General features: G+C 38.8%; 1 protein-coding gene across 3 annotated transcripts in view; it reads right to left on the minus strand.

Annotated features, from left to right (window-relative positions):
• Window positions 1–25,569, minus strand: part of LOC108425345 (potassium voltage-gated channel subfamily A member 5) — a 63,833-nt gene extending 38,264 nt beyond the window's left edge. For all 3 annotated transcript variants that reach the window (XM_037541314.1, XM_017693928.2, XM_037541320.1), the window contains exon 1: window positions 22,608–25,569. In XM_037541314.1, the coding sequence (XP_037397211.1) occupies window positions 23,571–25,142 (1,572 nt within the window). In that variant the 5' untranslated portion in view covers window positions 25,143–25,569 and the 3' untranslated portion in view covers window positions 22,608–23,570. The remainder of the gene's footprint in view (window positions 1–22,607) is intronic.
• Between the last annotated feature and the right edge of the window lie 662 nt (window positions 25,570–26,231).

Genomic DNA, 26,231 nt, shown 5'->3' on the forward strand with positions numbered 1-26,231 from the left:
TCCTTTTTACATTAAATAAACACTCAACAGACTCTCATTAACAACATATCAATGATGTAGCAGCCGTGAATACATTTATTAGGTTACCAGGAGACTTTTAATTAACCCTCTCAAGAAAATTTGTTTATAATCTGTTGAATTCAGTTGTTTATCTTTAGTTGGAGGGTCTAGGTTTCTATTTGTAGATGTTAACCTGAGAGGTCACTGAACATGTAACAGGTCTAATACAGACCATCTCAACATCCCCAACAAGCTGTTAGAGACACAAAGTGGAGTTTAACTGGATTAGGCTTTGGTTAAGGTTAGGGCTAGGATAGGGTCAGGGTGAGGGTTATATTGAGTTTAGGCTCAAATTTAGGGCCAGGGTGAGGCTTAGGATTAGGTCTGGGTTGTGGTTAAGGTTAGGATGAAGGCCAGGGTGAGAGTTGGGGTTTGGGTAAGGTTGGATAGCAAAAGACTTTGCTTAATGGCAGTAACATGCTAAGTCTACTGCATGTGAAATATCAACAGTACATCTACTTACTGTAAGTAATGTATCAGCAGTACATCAAGATACTTACCTGTACTCAGATGCTGCACTACAGCTACTATGTTGTTAATGTGTTACTGATAATCTGTTCAGGGTTTATTAATCATCTACATAAGACCACTAAAATACGACAAAGCCTACTTTTTCTGATGTAGTCTCACAGAAAACAAAGTACAGATCTAACCTTAATATTAAGTATGACTCGAGAATATCAAGCCTACAACCCCATTTTGAAAAGACGTGCAGTGCAAAACAGGCTCATTGCAGCCACTAATTCAGTGTTGAGACTCAAGCTCTTAAAAATGGACTTTCTCATCTCTCTTGTCAAATACCTGCATTTGTTCTTTTGCTATTACATAACATACTGTTTTATGGCATTGCATAACAATGTTATTGTTCTAGCAATGTTTGCTAATTTCTTTTATTTTTGGAAGACATTCTTATCCAGAGCGGCTTACAATTTGATTATTTTACACAGGTAGGTCAAGGTAGTGTTAGGAGTCTTGCCCAAGGACGCTTATTGGTATAGTGTAGGGTGTTTACCCAGAGGGGGATTGAACCCCAGTCTACACCGTAGAAAGCAGAGGTGTTACCCATTACACTACACCAACCACCAGATTTAGGCTGCAATCTAATGACAAATGTCACAAAATTGGTTTGATAAAGTGGAAATTTTCATTTGCACAACAGAAATGACTGATATAAGGAAGAGGAAAGAATCAAACAGTTCATCAGTAGAAAGTAATTGAACAGCTCTGCACAAATGATAATTAATGGTAATGGTCAAATAATTACTAATTAATTTTTATTTTTAAATACAAAGTGATTACATACACTAAATCTACTATTTATTCCTGCAACATGTGTGTTCAGAAACATCTGTACAACAACCATCACCAAACAATATCCACGTGTTTGTTTATTCCTCACATATACCACATGAACAAGCAAGTTGAGTTATGCTGCAAACTAATACTACTTTCAAGTAGGGAGGCACCAGATGAAGCCAATGACACCCTTCGAAGTGAAATGATAAAGATGGGTAGATCAAAAGTTCAATGCCATGCAAACTGGCCAAACTGTGATGATCAATGATGATGATTTTACCACTCATCAAGGAAAAAAGCAACCAGTCCATTAACAGAAAGTAATAAAATAATACTGTTCCAGTGGTAATCGATGGTAATAGTAACTTTAACCCAGATTTTGCTTAATTTTTATTTGAGTTCTAAACCTCCTGTGAAATATCACAAAACTGACAGGTGCTAGCTATATACTAGCCAATAAACTACATACTTTTAGCACAGATTAGGTTGGGAGAAGCAACGTCAAGAGACTATGGCTTACATACACAATTTAAATGTAAGTGGCATACGTTATATGTCAATATTAAAAAACAAAAACAATGAATATTTGAACAGGAATAATAGTATAACATTCAGTATAGACATTTTTTATACCAATTATGATGGCATTTTTTTCTGTCCAATGTGTCACTAAAATTCTTAGTCTAATTTGCATGTTTCTATAACTATTTTATTAAAATGCCTGAATAATGACAGAAATGATGATAAATAAAAAGAAAAGAAGGAATATTAATAATAATGAAAGGCTAAACTATCAATTACAGCTTTTTTATTTTATGTCGTTACTTAAATGAACTGTTTATATAATTTGAGTTTTTAAATAGAATTGGCAGATATACAATAACTGATAGACAGCTCTTTTGCAAGTGAGCTATATATGTTTTCAACAACCACCCTGTGACCCCCAAAATGATCTCACATTATTACAAAAAGTAGGGAGGGGCACACCCCCCATCTCCCCCTCGATCTGCACCTATGAAACTACAACATTCACTTCACAACTTACAAGTTTTTTGTTTACTTCTGACATGAACCACATGAATATGACAAGTTGCGTGAACCAGTTGCTCCTTAAGCAAAACTACCACCTGATCTGCACTTGAAAGCAGTTCTACCCCCAGGAAAACTACTACCAACTTTGTACTTCAAAGCAGACTTATATCTGATAACTGCATGTATGTTTCACTATAACTATCATTCCGTTGACCATGGACTGCTAAGTAACTACAGTTGTTGAAACTATTTTCTGCCAGAAGGAATTGCAAATATTAACCCTTGCATGGTGTTGATGTTTTGGTCCGGTGGACCCATCACATCATTGTTTATTTTTAAATCATAATCATAACAATTCAGGAAAAAATACCAGATGTTTTTAATATCACAATGGCCAGTGTAGGGTTCTCCTTTAGCAGCTGTAGCTAGTCAGCAGCCTGTCCATGTTGTCCAGTCTCACACACATGCACACATATACAAACATATAGACACACACACACTGACAGCAGGCCATGTAGAAGGAGAACAGAGTGAAGGGACACAGCACCTCCACATGTTTATTCCCCGCAGGTTCACCCAACACTACATGTGTACATGTGTAGGGGGTGTACTGTATGAAGTCACTGAAAATGTGTTATTTTATATGTTCTTCACACAAAATGAGAAAAATAATCTGGGGTTGAAATAATAAGAAATCACATCATTTTTTATTTTGGTTGAGATTGAAAATGGGTCCAAAAGACCAGATCTTGCTGGTTTGCACAGGGTTTTTTTCTGTGAGGAATGTTAGCTTGCAGTACTCATATTTTGACTCCTTAATGACTTTTTTATTCATAGAACCCAGTCAAACACCTTGGAAAATGTAGACCATATGTATCAACTCTGGAGGAGATGTTTAAAGGCTCCATTCATTTTTCCCATTGGCAAAAACAGCTTAGACCCTCCTTTGCATGTTGTTGACTGTAAAATTAAACGTGTTTTATTTTAGTGCTCCTACTGTTTTTTTTTTTGTTTGTTTTTTTTAGCATTTAGCCATCGCTACAATGCAATGTAAAATGAATGGCCTAGATACAGCACACTGAATCCCATCTTGCAAGACTTTTGGTCTTGTGTCATTTAGCATAACAGAACATGACATTTTTAGGGTCCAGTAGTCTTTCTGTTTGCAGCATGAAGTAGTTTGTTAACTGTGCATGACATCCATGATCATCCTTCAGCAGCTGCAAATTGCTGGTTTTTATATTTTTTCTGTGTTAAGATGGATGTTTGATTTTTTACATTGCTTGGTGACCTCGGGATGAAACGTCAGTGTCTTGGAAGCTAATCTGTGAGTAGGAAAATAGGATTAAGTAGACAGATATACAGAATAATGAGGAGGAAAGGGTTTAGCGTAACTCCCAGCCACAAACCCGAGGGCTAAAAAAGAGCTCAGTTCATCAAAAGTTTGTGACAGCTGTAATCTGCGTGGGCATTTCTGTTACTGTCAGACTGGGAGTGACGCAAGCAGACACTGCATGTGTGTCTGTGTGTGCACGTGTGCATATGTATGGGATCAGTGTTGGTGTAGTTACTAGAACAAAGTAATCCATTACAAATTACTAATTGCTTCTCCTACTTTACTTCTGAGTTACTCTCTTCAGTGTACCAACTGAAAAGTATAAAAGAAAACCCAACAGTCCATTTCATTACTTTATTTAGAAAGAAATAGCTAATCACAATACATATCATATAAAAGGCCTGTCACTATTGCAGACATTTATCAAAACATGGGTAGATATGCTTGCTGAACATTATGAACAGTTGAAGCTGTTTGCAAACCTAGAAACTGGCCAATAGAAACAGTAAAAATAAAACCAGCTGCCTTGAAATAAAATCTAAGAATAAAGTGTAAAACATTGAGAGCTGTTTCTGAACAAAAGGTCAAGTATATTTAGGAGCGGCTATGTGTCTCTGTCCTTCAGCACTTTAGCAGAATTAGATACTTCAACACATCGTTCTCCAAGTTTACAAATTTTTCTGCACTCACTCTGAATTTTCACATTCCAAGTTGCACAGTCAGCTGTCACAGGCAACATGCAGCTATGCAAATTACAAAGACAGACACAAATAATCTATATAGAGGAAATTTATGTTTCATATTTAAAGTGCCCATATCATAGAAAAACATGTTTTTCTCAATTGTTGGTGATAAAATAGTTAATATAGCATGTAAACAAAGTTTCAAAATGAATTGTTTGCTCTCCAGTGCATACCATCCATATATGGAAACTAAGATGCAAAAACAGCCTGTTTAGAATTCAATGTTTCCGTGATATCATGAAAACCACAATAACATTCATCCACTTGTTCAGCCTACAGCAGTTTAGCTCTGCTCATTCACACTGAAGTTATAAGGAGTGTTACAGTCTGGAATCCTCTTCAAACTAGGTACAGGGTAGCTAATCAGAACAGAGCTCATTTAGATCTATCAGTCCTAAAGACAGGGTCACAGAAAGACCCAGGGGTTGAGAGTAAAAAATATAACAAAAATGAACATGTGGGCCCTTCCAGTGTGCATAATTTATATTGCTCTGTTTGAGACACATGAGTATCACAAGTAGTAACATTTTCACCAAAGCCCTACTTGAGCAGGATTAGTTTTAAATGTGTAGTTATGTGTGGGTTGGATAAAAAAATCTCTGTAATTTCCCCAAATTATACCAAATAACCCAGATCAAAACACAATTTCATAGATGTTAACCTCAGCATTTTGTGACAACGCCACAGTTCCCAAAAATAATAGCATAAAGTGCAGCTAACTGGCAGATAGACCAGCATTAGGCTAGTGGTGTAGGTCCATTTAACTTAATAAATGCCATCCAACAAGACAGAAAATGCACTGCCTTGTGAGGAGTGTTTTCATGAAATTCATTTACCTTCGCCAAATCCATCTACCCATAATACTAAAAATGTTGTGGATTTCAGTAGCCTTTGTCATGAACTTGAGAATTAAGTGTCAAATAAAGCTCCATTTTGACTGATAGCCTTGGGCTTCATTCACCAACTGTTCTTAATATTCTGACATTTACAAATGTTTTCTTATATGGGGTTTGTTCACATTCAAGGGCACAGAAGGGTAAACAATTCTGTGGTTTAAGAACATGTTATGCATCTGATGTAGACTTTTCCTTAGAACCTTTCTCAAGAACAAATTTAAGATAACAATGATATTGGTGAATAAGGCCCCTCGTGTTCAGGGCACAAGAAAAAATCTAAAGTTTTCTCCAAAGCTGAAGTACACTTTTCATTTGACAGCTTTTTGCTTGAATTTTTAGGATAAGAATTTTTAAATGCTGCACTATTTGAGGTGGAATGGGAAAATTTGAACAAGAGGTTGTCAAACAGGAAGCCTATTTCAGCCTCATCCATTTTGTAGATGTTTTGAATATACATGACTGGGATGTCGGTTCACGCAGGACTACTATTACTGAGGAGCTCAGAATTTGGAAAAATATAGAAAGTAATTCACTCCAGAATTATTACTTGAACTTTATATGACCTGTAAACAATATGGACATAGCACATTCAATTGCAGCACATTCACAGGTAATACTAATCCTGCTAAAATAGGGCTTTAGTCAGTACCTGTAATGTGATTACATGAATTAAAACTGTGATTGCATTATTCTGTTACAGGTAATCACATTAATGTAACATGCTACTTTGTACTATGTTATCCCCCCCCCAAACACTGCATAGAACACCATTAAACATGACTATACAATTTAACCTAAAAAAGTTCTATTGAAGTCAAATAAATACTTTGACTGAAGCAAACCAAAGCAAAATGATACTCAATCCAAATCCCAAAAACAGTGCTATAAGGACTAATGTTGAACACAAAATCATCTGATAAGAGGAAAACCTACCACTAAGGTTTTTAAAATACTCATGTAGCCTTATAGAAATCTTTTCATGTTCAAAGAGAATATCTAAATGCTAGACAGTAGCATCATGTGGCAAATAAGGTGTGAATATAACTTAGTCTTTGCTGTACATTTTGCAGTATATACAGAAAGAAAAATTATAATTTATGTATTTGTAACAATCATTTGACATTGATACAAAGTGACTTACTCCTGTTGATACAGAATGTAAACTGAATGGAAAAGTAATTCACTACATTACTATGTAATTAAACATGTAACAAGTAATAATGTTTGAATAGACCAGCAACACAAAAGTAATACATTGCAACATGTACTGTACCCAGACACATACCATACCACTTGATGTACCCCAACAAACCCTAATGCTCTGCATCATATGATTGCTGTAACAGACTGATTAGCAAACCCGTGTAACACTATTGTACCAAACTGTCTGCCTGAATCACTAATAACAGTGTTCTACTTAGAGTTCCTGATTTTCTAATGCAGTGAATAGTGACTGGGGATCATTTCCAATACAGCGAGAATTTATTCTGTGGCTATTCACTGCATTTGGTTTTTCTATCTGGAAATAGACCTGTGAATCTTCTCACAATTAGAGGTTTGTTTATGGAGCTATAAATACAGTATTACTAATGAATGAATCAGTGAATGTACCTATGACTTAGAGATGTTGAGCCTGATTTAACAGTGGCTCTGAATCACCTGTTTCGCTAAGCTAAGACATTATTCAGGACATGGAATTCCCCTGAAACACTTCTTTAACTGTAGATACTGATTCATGGTTCTTCTAGCATGTCAATCTGTCCATTTCACAATATTATTACCTTATTATGCTTCATATGTGTGTCAGTGCTTAACCATTTCCAAATTACACTTGTAGCAGCCCATAATTTTAACATGGCTACCAAGGTTGCATCATTAATATTACTTGGAATGCTATTCAAGAGTTTAGGAGTTATATTGGAAAACTAGTTTCAACCAACTGAGCTGTAAGTGACCTATCTCAGTGGTCTGGATAGGCTATAATTCTTCAGCAGATCAGTGAGATCTGCTAGAGGCCATTAAAAGCTTTAAATGTCATTAGCAAGACCTTGTAGTCAATGTGGAACTTAATAGCAAGCTGGTGTAAACTGAATAACACCAGAGCAATATGCTCATTATGACAATTTAAGATTTTTCAACAATTTTATTTCCAAGAAATGGTAACACTTTGATGGACAGCATTTGTAAGGCAACATAACACTTACATAACACATACATGTCAGTAATAGCAAGGTGGCATTGTGGCATTGTGTATTATGTATCTTCTCATATACTATGTTGACATAAAGGGCCTTAAACATTCATAAAATAATGTAATGCTATGTAATCTATTAAAAAATATTATTTTGATACTTTCTTTTGGCAGATGTTAATATAAGAGTGCTTCAGAGTCTGCCACAGGACTCATTATAAGCTTGTTATAAATGAAACAAATGTCTGTAACTTTAGTTAAAGGTTCTCTTGCAATTCCTGGCATAAGCTGTTGATAAAAATTGAAGCATTCCTTCATAAATATGTTATTCAATGCTAATTCATGTTATATAAGTTTTTAAGTAGGTAGCTTTCAAATAAATGTTACCACATTTTTGATGCAAGCATCCTGGACTTTGGCATTGCTCCAGTACTTTGAAAAGCGGTGGGACATATGCACCCTCGCCCTGCAGTTCCAGTGGCCATTGTAAAGAATAACCCCAGAAATAATGTTTTAAGGTTCGTTTTTAATTGTTATTCAGTGGGGTAGGATAATTTCACTTGATAAAATCATTTAAAAACTGTCTAAAAGAAGTTTGAATACTCATATAAATCTGTCAAAAGGATTCCCTAATAAGAAATATTTGATATATTGTCTACATTTAAGATGCTTTCACTTGCCAAGACAACTTATTTTTTTCCAGTGTGGCTTATTTTAGGCATTTTTTTAGCAGCTTTGAGTCTTGCTTACTTTGGCTAAAACACATGACATGGGAGTCACATGTGTTTTGCAGAAGTCTTGAGAAAAAGCATTTTAACCCTCCCCACACACAGACAGTTGGTTGGTGTAAGTGTTATTGCAGAGAGCAGCTCTGCCCAGCTCCCTATTCAAACAGCTAAAAGAAAGAGAGGAATGCTGTGTTCAGTAGAGGCAACAGTTCAGCACAGTGCACTGTGAGAAAGCACACCTCCAGATTTAACCTAATGTCACCTACAGTGCAATGTCACATTCTGCAATGTTCCTGCTCATGTGAAAAAGATGAGGCGAGAGGAGCTCTGGGTAGTGAAAAGTAGTCTGATAATGCAGAATTGACAGCGTTTCTTAAAAGCCCAGCTGAAATAAAGAACTGGAGAGATCCATGTGAGGAGACAGTAATGAGAGAAGATTCTTCATGATTTTTGGGGGGTTTTGGGGAGAGAAAGGACTTTCCACATCTCACACAGAGACAAGCAACTATGGAAGACTCTGAAAAAAAGGCCTGGATTGAGAAGATCACACTGAGTGACTTCTCTAAAGCCTAGGAATTCTTAAGAAGCTTAATTCCAAGTTGTTGCTCTTCCCAACTTGCATATTGTCCAAAAAAGCATGTATCTCCATTTTTTTTTCAATTTTTATTTTTCTATATGTTTTTGAGTGCAGCAGCTGCCTTTTATATTTGGTATATAATAAAAATTGCATAATGAATGGAAGAACAGAAATGCACCAAAATGGCTCAGAATAAAATCTATTAATTTCTGTTAAAAGTAAGGAACATTCTTAACTTTCAAGGCAAGTTCATTTGAAGATATTTTATTCAAATGTTGCAGTATTTCTATTGCTTTATTCATATTAAAAATCATGGACAATGTGAAGGACAGTTTGTGCTTAAATGATGTAAAAATAAAATAAAAGAGTGGAGATACAGCATTTTTTGGACAGCTACAACATCCAGCTGATATGAATACTTTCAGGCATAAAAATAGAAAGACTTTAGTTTACATTAATGTAACATCAAGTATTATTAATTTCTCAAAATGGTCTTGTTGTTAATATCATTAAAGACAATGGGGTATAATTGCTAGGTAACACTTTATTATATCAAGCTCTAGTAAACAAGTACTCGGTCATTCTCTGATAGTTTTTCATTGACTTAATAATTATGTAATAGTTACATGTGCATTAACTTGAATTTTTCACCATTTTCTTTAATAGTTATTAATTATTTTGAATTGAAGATACATAAATCTTGAAAGCTGAGAACATAATGATTTTGTTGTTATTAACAGTCATAACAAACTATTAGATAATGATTAAGATTCTATTTACAGAAATCTGTTATTATAAAGTGTTATCAATGACTAATCCACCAGTAACATATACTGGACAGACACTCTGGGCATTGGAATGTGCTGTGTGTATTAGCTGTGTGCATTATTATCTGTGCTATACTGCATCCAGCATCAGTTCCAGTTGGTGGTGTATAGGCCATATAAGGAGTAATACATTGTTCCAATGCATTATTACTGGAATGCTGTTATACTTCATTTTTCAATTTAGTCTCTATCTGCTGCTTCGGTGGTGACCCAGGGGTGCAGGAAGGGGGGTGCTGAGGGAGCTGCAGCAAACCCAGATTTCAGGATTGGAATTGCAACAGCTAAAACTAATCATAAAAATGACAGTAACACTTTCTAGCCATGTTAATTATGCATTATGAATTGTTAATGTAATGCATTATAAGTAGTGTTGATAACAATTCATACTGTCAGTGCCAAAGAAGTCAGTTCAAGCTTGGAGAGCATAAAGACAAACACAAAGTTTATTAACGCTCTAAGATTTCCAATATTTTAACTGTCCCTGCTGATGCTGTTAGGACTGCATCTTTGGGGCTTCAGTCCTGAATATTCAGATGCTCTGAACAGTATAGTGTTGTATATGCAGTGTTAAGGTAGTGCCAAGCTGTACATTGACTTTCTCACAATAAGTCAAACACTACAGATGGCTGCACTAGTTTAAAATCTGACATTTGAAGCCTCTAATGTGCTTTATTGTGTCTTCAGTAAATTCTTCAGCAAATTCTTTGTTGAAGCCTCACTCTTAACACTGGAGGAGGCTTTAATACAGTATGCTTCACTTTACTTAGAGCAGACAAATACAACTTATGAGCTTTTATTTGCTATGGACAGTACTTATAATGCATTATGTTAACAATTCATAATGCGTAATAAGCATGGATATAGCATATAACGCATTTAGTAAATATTTATAACCATGTTTATCATGCCTTATAAATGCATTATAACATGTTATGAATGTGTTTATAGATGCTTACAAACATAACATTCATAGAAACTGTTACCAAAATTACTTTAAAATAAATGCATTTTAGGCAGAAGATATATTTATTTTTATCTAATGTTTTATTTAGATATTTTCAAAATCTGCAGGAGCCATGTGTTGTTTTACCTAACACTGCATTTTCATTACAGCCACCCAAATCAATGCCCTCACTAACTGTTGGCCAATGTTAGGGTGTGTCTCAAAAACACAAGCACGTTCAGCAGCCATATATTGTATTTTCTTTAACTTATTAAACTCTAACATGATAATATTCCATGTTTTGAACATGTAGGTTTTTTCAGCCATTATATCTATCTGTCTATCATTATATCTTGCTTGGTGTGCATTTGAGTACTGAATCAAAGAGTGTAGCACAGCTCTGGATGTGACACAATTGGTTACCATGTCACATATTCACAATTGGCTTGCTCATTTTAAGTTTATTTGCATAAAGTTTGTCCAGAGGAAGAAAGAGCAGAGAAATCAGGGTGAATCAGTGGTTTGATGTGTCACTTACATGTGTATATTGACATCTTTCACCACATTAGCACAATAATTACTGTAAGATAATGAATGACTCATGTAACTGTAATTGTGAAAGAAGTGAACACTTGTTGATTTGAGACTCACTCATAACAGAAGTCACTGGGCAGTTGCTGAAATCTTGAATAAACCTTTGAAATACACTATATTTCCAAAAGTATTTACTCACCCATCCAAATCATTGAATTCAGGTGTTCCAATCACTTTAATGGCCACATGTGTATCAAACCAAACACCTAGGCATGCAGACTGCTACTACAAACATTAGTGAAAGAATGAGTCGCTCTCAGGAGCTCAGTGAATTCCAGGATGGTACCATGATAGGATGCCGCCTGTGTAACCAGTCCAGTCATGAAATTTCCTCATTACTAAATATTCCACAGTCCACTGTCAGTGGTATTATAACAAAGTGGAAGTGATTGGGAATGACAGCAACTCAGCCATGAAGTGGTAGGCCATGTAAAATGACAGAGCAGGGTCAGCAGATGCTGAGGTGCATAGTGTGCAGAGGTCACCAACTTTCTGCAGAGTCAATCACTACAGACCTCCAAACTTCATGTGTCCTTCAGATTAACTCAAGAACAGCGTAGACATCTTCATGGAATGAGTTTCTAAGGCTGAGCAGCTGCATCCAAGCCTTACATCACCAAGCGCAATGCAAAGCATTGAATGCAGTGGTGTAAAGCGCCACCACCGGACTCCAGAGCAGTGGAGACGTGTTCTCTGAAGTGATGAATTATGCTTCTCCGTCTGGCAATCGGATGGACGAGTCTGGATTTGGAGGTTGCCAGGAGAACAGTACTTGTCTGACTGCATTGTGCTAAGTGTAAAGTTTGGTGGAGGGGGGATTATGGTGTGGTGTTGTTTTTCAGGAGTTGGGCTCGACCCTTAGTTCCAGTGAAAGGAATTCTTAATGCTTCAGCAGACCAAGAGATTTTGGACCATTTCATGCTCCCAACTTTGTGGAAACAGTTTGGGGATATTCCTGTGCCAAAATGACTGCACACCAGTGCACAAAGCAAGGTCCATGTAGACATGGACGAGCGAGTTTAGTGTGGAAGAACTTGACTGGCTTGCACAGAGTCCTGTCCTCCACCCAATAGAACACCTTTGGGATGGATTACAGCGGAGACTGCGAGCCAGGCCTTTTCGTCCAACATCAGTGTCTGACCTTATAAATGTGCTTCTGGAAGAATGGTCAGAAATTCCTATAGTCACACTCCTAACCCTTGCGGAAAGCTTTCCCAGAACAGTTGAAGCTGTTACAGCTGCGAAGTGTGGGCTGACATCATATTAAACCCTATGGATTAAGAATGGGATGTCATTCGAGTTCATATGCGTGTGAAGGCAGACGAGCGAATACTTTTGGAAATATATTGTATGTGACCATGTGATTTGAATTCTTCTTTATGGAAAAGAAAATCTGAAAACTGAATTTATGACTGTTGGAGTATTTAAAAATATGTGATTTTCACAAATGTTTACTGATGGAATTCATCTATGCATTAGCTTATATTAGAAGTATGTTTTGGCTCAGTGGGTATTCTCTACTTCTGGTAATTGCTGTAGGTAACCTGTAGTGTCCACAATCGACCATTTACTACAAGTGCAGCATTTAGAAATTAGGTTGAAACCCCCCTCGAGTATTCTTTTAAGACATACAAAAGATGCTTTGTGTTTTCTTGATATGTTTTTTTAGGGGGGCTAAAATGTAAAATGAAAAATGTATGTAAGAGGTTAAAGAGCTCCATCTCACCCTATGAAGAAGCTTAATTTCAGTTATTTTCATTTCGGAGACTGAGATTAGAGTGATGTTGCAAAAACCTCCAGCTCAGTGAGGCTGATACTACAACATCTACTACAGAGCTGTAAAACTGTCCTCTTAATTAGTGGCTGTCTCAGAATGTAGTGAGCCGTTTTCCTGGTGCGAGTAATGGAGAGTCATTGCGTAATGCAATTGGCAATAGAACTGAGATGAGGCGGGCAAGTTGGGGATCATCTGGTGCAGACACTGTAGGAATCAGCAGTGAAATCAGAGCACATAATTAGCGTTACTCTGAGATGATGATTACATTGCAGGTTGGCGGGCTAATTTTTAGGCGACGTGCATGTGAATGATAACGAGATGTTCTTGCGAAATTTGGAGATTTGGAGTCTCCCTCACATTTCACACATATGGTTTAATATCAGCTTTTGAATAACATTCAACAATTGGCCAGCTCTCCAAACACTTTATTTGAAATTGTGTTTTATTTTACCACATGAAGGCCATTAATACTGTTTCTTGTTTTTGTTGTGTGTATTCAGTTCCATAATCAGAACAAAAACAATATAGTTTGCCCTTTAAAACGAGAAAGACCTCATCCCATAACTACTAGAAAGGCCATAAAGGTCATTTGGAATGTGCGAAAATGTGATGTTTCTCGTCTTCCTTAGATGAAGACGAGAAACATCACATCTTCATCACCTCAGTCTCTCCTGATCACTGCTAAAGTGTTCAAGTCTCATCACTGTCCAGATACAGCATCCTGTTCACCATTTGTTGCCAACCAAATATATTTGAGCAGTTTGTATGCCACAGCCCAAACCAGGGGTTGGCAACATGTGTCTCTTTTACTGCCCTGTTGCGGCTCCACAGCAAAATTGGATTTTTAGGGGAAAAACCCTCCTTTGCAGTAAAACAAGTTGGTGTGCAAAGTGCAGGTCACCATAGCAACAAAAACAATCTTGCCTACTAATAGCTAAAAAAAGGCAAAGATTTAAGACTAACATAGATCATTTGTAGACGAATGGACTTATTTTCATTTATAAGGACTCCAGCTGGTTTCCTGATACGTTTAATCTGCAACAAAAAACTGTCAAACACTAAAAAGTTGCAAAGCTTCAATCAGCTTCTGATTCGCCCTCTTCTTTTTCGAATTTTCTGTTCCACCTTAAACAGTTACATTCTGGCACCTCAGGCACCATTAAAGGTAGAACAGTAAAATTCGAACAACAAACTGGTGAATAAGAAGCTGACTTTTGAATAAGGTAAATAAGCTGAGCCTCATAAAAAGTCAAGCATTGAGAGACATTTTACTGCCAGAGACACAAGAAAAGTGGCTAAAGCAGAGCAAAGTAAGTCAGCCAGCTGGCAAAACGTTACTGCAATAAAAATGGACATAAAATGTTGTGGCTCCCAAGGTGGTTTGATTTTGACTCTTCTCAACGTCTGAACTGCTGACCCCTGGCCTAAACAGTCAAGTCTATTCCATCATATTGTGCTTCATTCTGTTCTGGATTATACTTTGTAAACTATTTGCCAGTTCTTTCCACATATTTTGTGGGTTAAATCAGATGAGGTGAGTAGTCTACTGAATAAATGCTGCCAAAATAACATCCAACCCACTGAAATAATACAAAAAAAAGATCCCTCACAGACAAAGCACAGTCCAATGTGTATGGTCAAAGTGACTAATAATGACCTTATGAAGTCAAAACAAAACTCAGAACTGTTGTGCTTTTTATTATTGATTTGATAAAAATTCCATACTAAAAGTAGTTTAGTAGAAAAGTGGATAGTAGATATAAGGATTTTATTTGATTAAAATGATCACATCTCAAAATTTGCAAAAAATTAGCATTTTGGCCTTTCTTGTCTTAAAGAAATATCCCACCATTTTTCTCTTTGTTTCACTGGTTTCATACCCTGGATGTGGAAATTGGGGGTGCTGAGGGGGTTGCAGCAGCCTCAGATTTCAGAATTACTTAACTGCAACTGCTACAAATAGCTTTAAAAATATAAAATAGCTAAACGTGTGCATGTAAACGTTTTTCTCTACCATCATCCTCAGAGAGTTATGTCTTGGTTGATAATACAGTCCAAACACACATGAATTTAGAATGAAATGAAATATTAAATATTGTACAATACATAAAACTTTTATGAGACACATGTAACCTAAAAATAACTCAGTGTGCTCCATGTAATTATTGAATAATAGGCCTTAGAATTTAAGAAGCCTGGGATTCTAAAGTTTTAAAAGTTAGCCTTATTAACCCCTTAAAGGACCCCAACTCTAACCCTTTACTCCTCACTTCTATAACTTAAGAACAAGTCAAACCAGTTCCACCATGTTAAATGTAATCACTGAATAATAACATGCAACAAATCTGTGAAATTTAATGGGCTAAAGAGTTGATGTAATGATTAATATTCTGTCATTCATAGATAAGCCCTGATCACCATTTCTAATTTATTTGGCTCTGTCCCTCTGCGGTACTGCTCAGGCCAGCTATCAGTGAAGCTCTGGCCGTTCTCCAGCCATATCCTGGCAGCTGATTACCAACAGACAGTTAGCTTGATGTAATAACCACCATATGGGCCACTTTCCATGTCCTTACCATTCTTAATGAGGGACTGAGGCAAGATCAGGCCTCCAGGAGGGAGAGGTGGCAGACTCTTAAGATATGCACATTTAGATTTGACTGCCCCATGCTGACAAAAGCAGTGGAAATGTGCATGAAAACATCTTGCTGGAATTATGTTTTTTTCCACAAGCACATTTTGTACTCGTGGTTCTTACCTACAATCTGTGCAGAAACACAGCTGAGTGGCTACAGAGGTTGTGCAAAAATGACTTTAGATTTTATAGGTAGGAAGTGATATAACACAGAGGCAATTGCTTGAACTTGTGCCATTTTTCACTTTGAAAAATGACTGACTTTCCACAATTGAAAAACAAAAAAAACTTCACGATGCAGAAACGCCACTGCAAAACACATTACTGTCAAATACACTTTCATCGTGCTCTGAGTAAGAATTACTCCATGTGGAGCTGTGTTAGTAATAAAGGTTGTTTTGTTTGTTACAGTAGGACCCGTGAGGCAGTTTCAGGTCAGATGTGTGGAGCAGATGTGTTCCTTCATGGCTGCTCTAATGAAGGAAGTGCGTCTTTATTTAAAGTACTCTATGTATGTGTATGTATTATGTTCTTGGAGGGCACTTCTAGTTTACTGTTTTACCTCAAACCTCTAAAACTCCCAAAAGACTGACACAGGCAAGCTCCCTGGTTTTGTGACGGGCTGAGCACTGACTATTTACCACTGTCCTTGTGCCCTGTGTAATATGCCAATGGAGATGACAACCATTCCACAGCAACCATGCCAAGGCCTTGTGCTATTGGCTTAGTCTAGTATATGACCTTGCCCTATACAGTGCTGCCTTAGCTATAATCCCTATAACCTCTAGAACTGGTGTAGAAGACTGATAGACCTGCTAGTCACTTTTGCAGCCATTATAAGCCTAATTATCGATAGGATTTGGAAATCCAGTGATATATGCTAGCATTGGGTGCTGAAATATATATTCCATCACAAAATAATGACTTACTATGTAAGAAAATCACTTATTATCTCAGAATATTCAAATTCTATGTAAAGATACTTATTTTTTTTAAATATTGCTTGGTCTGGTGGAATAATCACTTATTTTGTCAATATTCCTATATTGACTTATTACTTATTAGAATTACTTATTTTCCTACAATAATAACCTACTTGCTTGATAATTATTATCTCATTCTTTCGACATGGTATCTTAAAATCTTGAAAAAACAAATTATTGTTTCAAGATATTAGGTCAATATATGAAGTAAATTAGTGATTATTTTGAGATATTAAGTCAATATTTTGACTTATTTTTGTCAGAAACGGGCAATTTTTCCTCTGTCTGGTGGGAATGGACTTCCATAATGTATTCAAACTTAAAGCTCGTTATATAAAATGTTCTCCAATGGCACTATCCAAAAAACTTTTCTGACTTTTGTATTATGTACAAACATACAATACAATAAAAATAATGACAAAAATATATAAAATACTCAGACTTTTATCCAAAGTGAGCATTCACAAAACAGATTTATAAGACCCTGACTCACGGTCATCCATCTCATTCTCAGTGTTTGTTCTTTTAGCAGATGATTATATAATGAAGAATGGGCCATTCTGGTTTATGTAATATGAGTAAAGCATCTATTCTTTAGCATTTCTCCACAGAAACAGTTTCTTGGTCTTCACCTCAAACTCATTCGACTCAACTTTAACTACACTGCTGGTCAACCTGTGCTCTCTGCATTCACAGAGAACCTGCAAAGCCATGTGTGAGAGATCTGCTGCTCTGAGCTCAGAGCACTTGTCCATAGCTCAACAGCTGGACTCGCCACCCTCCCGACTCTACTGGCGAAAGACAATACTCTCCAAATAGATCTTTGTTCCTGGAGAGGAGGCCTCCACATACCAGCCTGCCAATCCCATGCATACACCAACAACCAACCCCCGCTCTCAATACTTACTTTCCACTGACCTTCTACAAGTTCCATGCTCTCTGTATAATTGCTGCACGGCACTAGTGTCTAATCTCCAAATTTCACAGCTCCCACTGCAGAACAGACCTGAGGACAAATTCTTTGTGAGAGATACTGCTTTTTTTTTTTTTATTTACCCTCAGTTTGCTTTGACCTTTTTTGAACTGTAGTGTGCTCTTGGCATCAGCTCAAAATAAACTAGCATGCATGGCTATTTTTACCAAAGCTTACTAGATAAGGATCTTACTTCATCACAATCCAAAAGCATCTCCAAATATGTACTGCTGTGATGAGTGTAGTAAATGTATTTATATAGCTACATATATTGAGTTGGCAATATGTAAGGTCCACGTACCTCACACTTACACTCAATATGTGCTTCAAAAAAAGGTTCTATGACTTATGACTTCTAGATTTTACACCACAAGGAAGAACTATTTAACCATGCAAAGAACCCTTTTTGGGTCTGTCAAACAATTACAATCCATTTGTGCAGTTAATTACGATGAAACATCGAAACATCTGTTTTGTTTGCTCAAATATGACACAGAAGAAAGATTTTTTTACATTTCTCATTTAAAAGCACTGGACTTAGCTATAAGATACAGTAGATGAAAGAATTTCATTCAACTTTATTAAATTTCATTCATTACTTTCAACAATTTAAACTGAATCTGAACATAAAATCACATGAGCGCGAGTGAAATTAAGGTGAACACAAATTTTCCAAATTTTATCACCAATTACTTTTATCACCTACTGAGCACAATAGTATCTGCATGTTCCAACTCCTCCATGATTGTAAGCTTAAAGGCATGATTATTTGACTTGATGTACTCCAGTGATAAACAAATTCACCAGTGCACGTAGCTGGAAATAACTTTAGTTTTATTAAGTACCATCAATGGAACTTTCCCTTTTAATGCTGTGTTTGAATGAAAGAGCTGCAGTCGCAGAGTCATAGCCATGGAACACTGGATGGTTTAAAGGAGCGAACAAGTGGATCAGACACAGCAGTGCTGCTGGAGTTTTTAAACACTCCACTGTATTAGACACTCCTACCTTGTCAGTCCACCTTGTAGATGTAAAGTCAGAGATGATGGCTCATCTTCTGCTCCACAGTTCGTGTTGGTCATGCTCTAGTCCTTCATCAGTGATTACAGGGTGAAATGGGACTAATAAAGTATGCAGAGAAAGAGAAGGACTACAGTCTGTAATTGTAGAACTACAAAGTGCTCCTATATAGTAAGTGGAGCTGATAAAATGGACAATGAGTGGAGATACAAGGTAGGTTTAGCTAATAAAATTATCAGTGAGTGTAGGTGCCATACTGAGCGCAGCGCACTGCATTCTTAAAAATAAAGATTCTTAAAGGGTCATTAGCTTGGATATATGGTTCTAGGAAAAAAAACTTTTAAATGGTATGGAACCATTAGATTATGTAGAGGTTCTTTGAACCTTACAAAGCTTTAAAAAGGTTCATATATATCATTTACAGAAACTGTTCCTTAAATAAAAATACACTGCATGCTCTGTTGGAACCAAAAGTGGTTCCTCTATGGCATCACTCCAAAGAATGTTTTTGGCAGCTTATGTATTAAGTGTACTTGATGAAATGCTCAGTGAGTGTAGGTACAAGGTAGCTATGAGACTTGCAACACATTTAACCTTGTGGGGTTTCACACCTTTTATATGCACAAGGTTGAATCCTTAAAATGTCCTATTTGAGGCCAAGCCATGGAGAAATAGACCAGCTTTCTTCAGAACTGTGTCAGCTATGGGGTGTAGTCCATTTCAGCCTGGCATTCCCACATTTCAAAGCTCCCCTTGAGACCCAGCTGGGGAAAGTTGCTACAAATGGCCTGCATTTCCAGCACTCCTCTGATCTGCTGTGGCCCAATACAAAGTGACAGCATTTAACGTTTAGATAAAGACAAGAGACTTAAGCCCTTAGTGAAAGCACCACTTAGCTAGGTTGTATCAGGGGCAACAGTTCAAGTCATAGCTACAGTGCTGTTCATAAGTAACTGGGCAGTGGCACATCTTTTGTTGTTGTTGTTTTAGCTTTGTTCTCCAAAACTGGACAGCAAAGATTCAACACTAGAGAGCATCAGCTTTACCTTGAGCGTATTTACATCCACATTATACACAATATATAGCAATCAAGGCTCTTTTTATGCATAGTCCCTTATTTCATGAGAGGACAAGTAATTGCACAATTAACTGCCTTGTTGTTTCTTGGCCAGCTGTGGCTCACTGCATTACTGGTTCATGCATGGATAAGCAAACAAAAGTCTAGATGGTTCTAAATGTGGCATCTGCATCTGGAGCCTATTGGCTGTTGTCTCTCAATATAAGGACCAAAGCAAGTAAAGCATCACAGGTCTGAGAAATCAGAGACCGACCAAGACCACAGAACACCTTGGCAATGCATGACCAAAAATACCTTCAATCCTCAGGATAAACTGTTTAAAAGATGAAAAGGGCTGTGATTCCTAAATGGTTCATCTGACATAGATGTAAATTCCTTTCAATTAAAGCCAATATTCTGCCCTTTCACCTCTTCATATTTGCTTCACTTTCAATCCAGTGTGCTGGAGTACAGCACCAAGAGAGCAAAAACTGCCAGTATCAAGTTGCTTATAGACTGCACAGCATATGCTACAGGCTGTTTATAGACAAGATCTGCAACAATACAGTTTGGCACATACTCAGCTGGAGGTACAGAGGGTGTGTACAAAATAGTGTTACATGAAATACTCATTTTCATTGGCCATTTTATCAGAAACACATTCCATGCGCATACACTTCACAGGTTTAAAGTTACTGACACTAGCCCATAGTATCAACACCCCTCTACTTGGTCCATCAGTGGAAAAGGACAACCATAAAACCTAAGCTGAGCAGGTGCTGTTTGGGTGGAGGATCATTCCCAGCACTGCAGTGATGCCAAAACAGTAGTCACATGGTATGTGGGGCTGGCATGTGGCTGTGTACACTAACTGGTCCCTTTAATTGAACCCCCTTACCTTGTTGGTCCACCCTGTAGATCTGTTGATCCACAGTTCATGTCAGCCATCCTCTGGTCCTTCATCAGTGGTCAGTTTCTGACTAGAGGAGGACTTTTGGCTGGATGTTTTTGGTTGGTGGTCTATTCTCCACCTAGTAATGGTAATGCTGAGTCTGATTCACTCATACCAGCCCAACACAGACTATCATGCCACTACTGCATCAGTGCCGACTACATGGCTGACAATGATTCAGAAAGCAAACAATACCTAGTCAGAGGTGTACCTGGTCTTATGGTGGTTCTTTTCCATTGATGGACGCAGTAAAGTCCATGTATCAAATGCAAGGCCTGCGGATCAGATCAGGGCCACAACACAATCCTATCTGGCCCACAAAAGCATTTTACATTTCTGTTAATATGTACTGCACTGCAGTCTCCAGCATGCAATATGCACTCTGACTCTCCTACCACAACATCAACCTATAGGACAGCCATAATTCTACACAATTCTACGCCATTCCACACCAGTCATATCACCATACACACTACCTGCATTTCAACTGCAGTTCAACCAACATGAACTCTCAACATTAGCTCAGAAGCTAAAAAGTGTTTAAAAATGTATTAACTTACAGCAAAGGAAGGATGCCAGGTGTCTAGTTCAAGCAAATAGGTAGGTTGAGACTGAGCTCCTGGGAACAATTCATTTTGAATATTTCAAGTATTCATGCAATATTTTAAGTTCTACTACAAGTGCCTACCTTTTACTGTTGACAATGTGACATATTTTGAATAAACAATGGTGAGTTCAGGTGATAGCAAAATGTAAATGTTACAGAAGAAAAAAAATTATTTGGCTCTTTTAGTGGTTGAGTTTGATACCCCTGCAGTAGAGGGTGGTTAATAACAGCAACAGATGGTCCACAGTCAGAAGTGCACCTATATGGTAGGTGTTTCTGCTAAATGGTCATTGAGTACCTCATGTGTTTCGAGTTTCTATTATTTTGTACCGCTTTTGTATGTTAGAGTCTGTCTTTCCCAAGCTGACATGCTATTTCTCAGTAATTCTCAGTAGCGGAAAAGTGTTGTTGTGTTTTTTTTTTTCTCTAAAAGAAGGTACGGTATCTTTCACTGGCTTCCTACAGGCATAGTTTGAACTGAATCAAGTTTGAAATGTTCTACAATGTCTTTTTTGTGTTAATTACAAATGAGTATTTGAGTATTCACTACACAAAAAAGCATAAAAGTGTCATTTAGCTTAATAGAGAAACACATCACTGCACCACAACATACAAACAAGTGTGGAGGTGTGAAATAGTCCTAAGTGAATTATAGTATTATACGCATTTGACTTTTTAACAGTTCTTACAAGAAGATGAAAATGAAGACAAATATTGGGAAATATTGCATTGCTGCATTAGTGGTATTTAAGAGTTCAGTTCAGCATCATTATGTGCCCTATGAAACCCTATGGGGGTTCATTTTTACACTCTATATTACCTTAGAAGTCATTTAAGGGCCCATTTCATGGAAAACCAAAATTTCATCACTTTTTAAAATAAAAGTTTGACCTAGTATGTAAACAAAATCTTAAAGCATATAAAACATAATGTTCACTCACTAATCTATAAGTCCATATGCGGAACCTAAACTGCAAAAGCAACTTGTTTTGAATTTTTATGTATATATAGCCTCACCCATTTACACTGAAGTTATAAGAAATGTTTCAGCTTGGATTGCTTTTTGAAGTTGGCCACTTAGAACAGAGGTAATTAACAAACATTAGTCTGAAAGCCACAGTAAAAAATAGCTTGTTTAATTCTAAATAATAAATAGAGGTTAGAAAATGATGACTGGTACATAAATCTGGTACATATTTCCACTTCTGGTACATAAATCCACAAAAATGTTATGAGTTATGTTATAAAGTTTTATTTTATTATTTTGTCATAATCCTTTAAGTAGGATAAGAACAAAAACTCATGTTAGATCAATGTACAAGGGCAAGTTCCACCCACACCTGAGCTCCTGGAACATGAAGAATAAGTGAAGTCACTGACCTTTGATCTGTGTGCTCCTCTTGAAGATGTCGTACACTCAGCAGCGTGCACTCCTGTGCTGGAAAAGCCCTCCCCTACACACCATCACTTCTGAAATCCTTTTTTTTCCGGTCCAGATGCTTCTGTCCCATCATGCTTCAAAACCTCCTGAGTTTGAGTTCCAGGTCAGGAAAGACGTCCCTCTTCATGAACGCAGCACTGAAATTAATATATTTTGAAGTCCTGGTGCGAAGTGCCTCTTAGGCTTTTCACATTTGCATTTTTTAATATATTATGAATAAATATTTATCACATATATTTGAATTTAGTGCTTGAGGGTGGTCAAACTACAAATCTTACATTACCCAAGCCATTTTAGAACGTCTGTGTGAAACCTGCTCCACTGAACGGTATGATATGATTATAGAAATATGTACACATTTTCTGGTGCGTTTCATACAAGGACAATGTATGCAGTGAACATAAGACTGACAAAGATGGTGCGTTTAAGAAAATAAATGATCCCTTTTGGCTTGTTTGTTGTTGATGATGATAACAATGGGGCTGTAGGGTATTTTACAGGAGCACACACTGTTGTTAGTGGTAGTGGCAGCTCAGTTAAGGCCATTCATATCAAATCCAGTTTGCTCCACAGCACATTTTGTTTTAGATTTAAGCCTAGGATAGTACATCATAGGCTGTTAATAATAATAAAAAAGAAATATCTTAAAATTGGGCACCTAAGCCAGTGCTTCTCTGGTCACACCATTAGAATATCATATATTCATATGTATGAAACCTTTCCTATATTACGTGAGCCTCAGCAGGATTGCAACAACCTGTTGATCATTTGATTGTAATATAAGACTTCAGTGCCTCAAACGTGGGTTTTTTTTCAGGACAGATCTACTGACAAAATAAAAAAAAAATAGTCTGATGTTTGCAGCACACTTGCATGGTGGTGCACAGTCAGATTTGCAATGCCTACAGGTCCGTCTCCCTTGCATCCAAGCAGAACGCGTACAGGGAGCGCTTGATGTCCACACTGCTGCTGCTGCTGCTGTTCACTTTCACACTGGGCTTCTCTGCAGGCGAGTTATCCGTCCCGTCCTCATTGTCCGCCTCTCCGGCCAACCGTAAGGACGTCGGACTCTCACGGCCACCAGGGCCATCGTCCCTGAGTGAAGCCTGGTCTTGATCCGTCTCCCTGTGGTAGAAGTAGTTGAAGTTGGACACAATCACAGGTACGGGGAGTGCAATGGTCAGCACACCAGCAATGGCACACAAGGAACCTACGATTTTGCCCCCAACAGTGACCGGCCTCATGTCTCCATAACCCACAGTAGTCATGGTCACCACAGCCCACCAGAAGGCATCTGGGATGCTGGAGAAATGGGACTCAGGCTCATCAGCCTCAGCGAAATAGACGGCACTGGAGAACAAGATGACTCCGATAAAGAGGAAGAAGATGAGCAAGCCCAGTTCTCGCATACTGGCCTTCAAGGTTTGTCCCAAAATCTGCAAGCCTTTGGAGTGTCTCGAAAGCTTGAAGATCCTGAACACCCTAACCAGCCGGATGACCCTGAGGATGGCCAGAGACATGGCCTGCTGTTGCTGCTGCTGCTGCTGGCCGTCCTCGTGCTGGTGGCCGTGCTGCTGCTCCACCAGCTCCGTGCCCACCGTGATGAAGTAGGGCATGATGGACATGACGTCAATGACGTTCATGACCGTCTTGGAGAAGGCTGACTTGCTAGGGCACGCCAGGAAGCGCACCAGCAGCTCGAAGGTGAACCAGATCACGCATGTTGTCTCCACAATGAAGAAGGGGTCGGCGAAGGTAAGCGAAGGTCTAGAACGGGTTCCGTTGGTTTCTGATGTCCTGCCGCTGACGGCCGTGGTCGCAGCCAGCTCCCTTTCGTCCCTGAACTCGGGCAGAGTCTCCAAGCAGAAGGTGACAATGGAGATGGTGATGACCAACACAGATACGATGGCGATGGCACGAGCCGGACTGGAACTCTCCGGGTACTCGAAGATGAGCCAGACCTGCCGCTGGAACTCGTTCTCGGGCAGTGGCCGTTCTTCTTCCTTGATGAAGCCCTCGTCCTCACGGAAACGCTCCATGGCCTCATCGCCCAGCTCGTAGAAGCGGATCTCATCAGCGAAGACATCAATGGACACGTTGACCGGCCTCCGGATCTTGCCCCCTGACTGGTAGTAATACAGGATGCCGTCGAAGCTGGGCCGGTTGCGGTCAAAAAAGTACTCGTTCCTCAGGGGGTCAAAGTACTTGATCCTCTTCTCCGGGTCGCCCAGCAACGTGTCCGGGAACTGCGCGAGCGTGCCCAGACGCGTCTCGTAGCGCAGGCCCGCCACGTTGATGAGCACGCGCTCGGCGCTCGCCACGTCCAGCGCGGCGGCGGCAGCTTCGTCCAGCGCTTCATCGTCGAAGAGTCGCGCGCTCGGCTCCGTGCGCCACGGGCTCGGCGGAGGGCTGCGCGGGGAGCCCGTGTGCGCGCCGCCGTTCTCTAAGCTCACCAGGGCTATCTCCATCTCCATGCTCGAGCCATCAAAAAAGAGCGCGCGGGAGAACAAGAGGGGCAGAGCGGCAAGCAGAGTCGCGGGGTCCCTCGGCACGCGCGCGGCCAAAGCTCGAGAAGGTTAAAAAAAAAAAAAAAAAACAGCTTAGACAGAGCGGAGCGTCCACCTCCTGCTCTTCCTCCTCCTCCTCTTCCTCCTCCTCCTGCTGCTCTCCAGTTTTAACAGGGCATGCACGTATGTGCGTTTGTGCGCGCGCGTGTGAGAGTGCGGGGCGAGCGGCTAAGCTGTTCGGCGCGCGCTCGCTGGGCAAAGTAAATAACCGACAGCACGAGAGAGGAGTTTGAAGACCCGGATGAGAGAATGAACGATTATTACTGACGTCAAAAAAAGAGGGAGAGAGGAGAGGGAAAACAACAGCTCAGGCACGACTGACAGAGAGGGAATCCTCCGTTGCTGTGGGAAAGTGGAGGGGAGGGAGGGAGGGAGGGCGGTTAAGGGGGGGGGGGGCGGCTCCCTCACAACTCCTCCCCCACAACTCCTCCCCCAAAGCGATTTTTTTTATCTCGTCTTAATATTCAAGTAATCGTACTTGCCTTTATTCCCTTTATTGAATCCCATCCTAACAGATATGCAAATATATTTTGTACATATCAAACTGTCCAATAAGGTTCTGTACAGGTACATGTTTTGTTCATCAAGGTACAAACAATGAAAATGTTCCGATCATTTCAGTGGATTATGTTCCCAACTAAAGATAGACCCTTGAGGGTACCACCCAGTGTCAAGAGGGGTACTGCCCCAGTGACAGTTCACTCTTAGAAAAAAGGTATCAACTGTCACTGGGGCAGTACCCCTCTTGTAACTGGGGTGGTACCCTCAACCTTTGGTCAGGCAACATAGTTGTACCATGATTCATTGAAATTATACACTGCTCAAAAAAATAAAGGGAACATTCAAATAACACATCCTAGATCTGAATGAATGAAATATTCTCATTGCGTGCCTGTATGACCTCCCTACAACACCTGGGCATGCTCCTGATGAGGTGACGGATGGTCTCCTGAGGGATCTCCTCCCAGACCTGGACAAAAGCATCCGCCAACTCCT

Source organism: Pygocentrus nattereri, chromosome 1 (genome assembly GCF_015220715.1).
Source record: "Pygocentrus nattereri isolate fPygNat1 chromosome 1, fPygNat1.pri, whole genome shotgun sequence".
In the NCBI taxonomy this organism is placed as follows: Eukaryota; Metazoa; Chordata; class Actinopteri; order Characiformes; family Serrasalmidae; genus Pygocentrus; species Pygocentrus nattereri.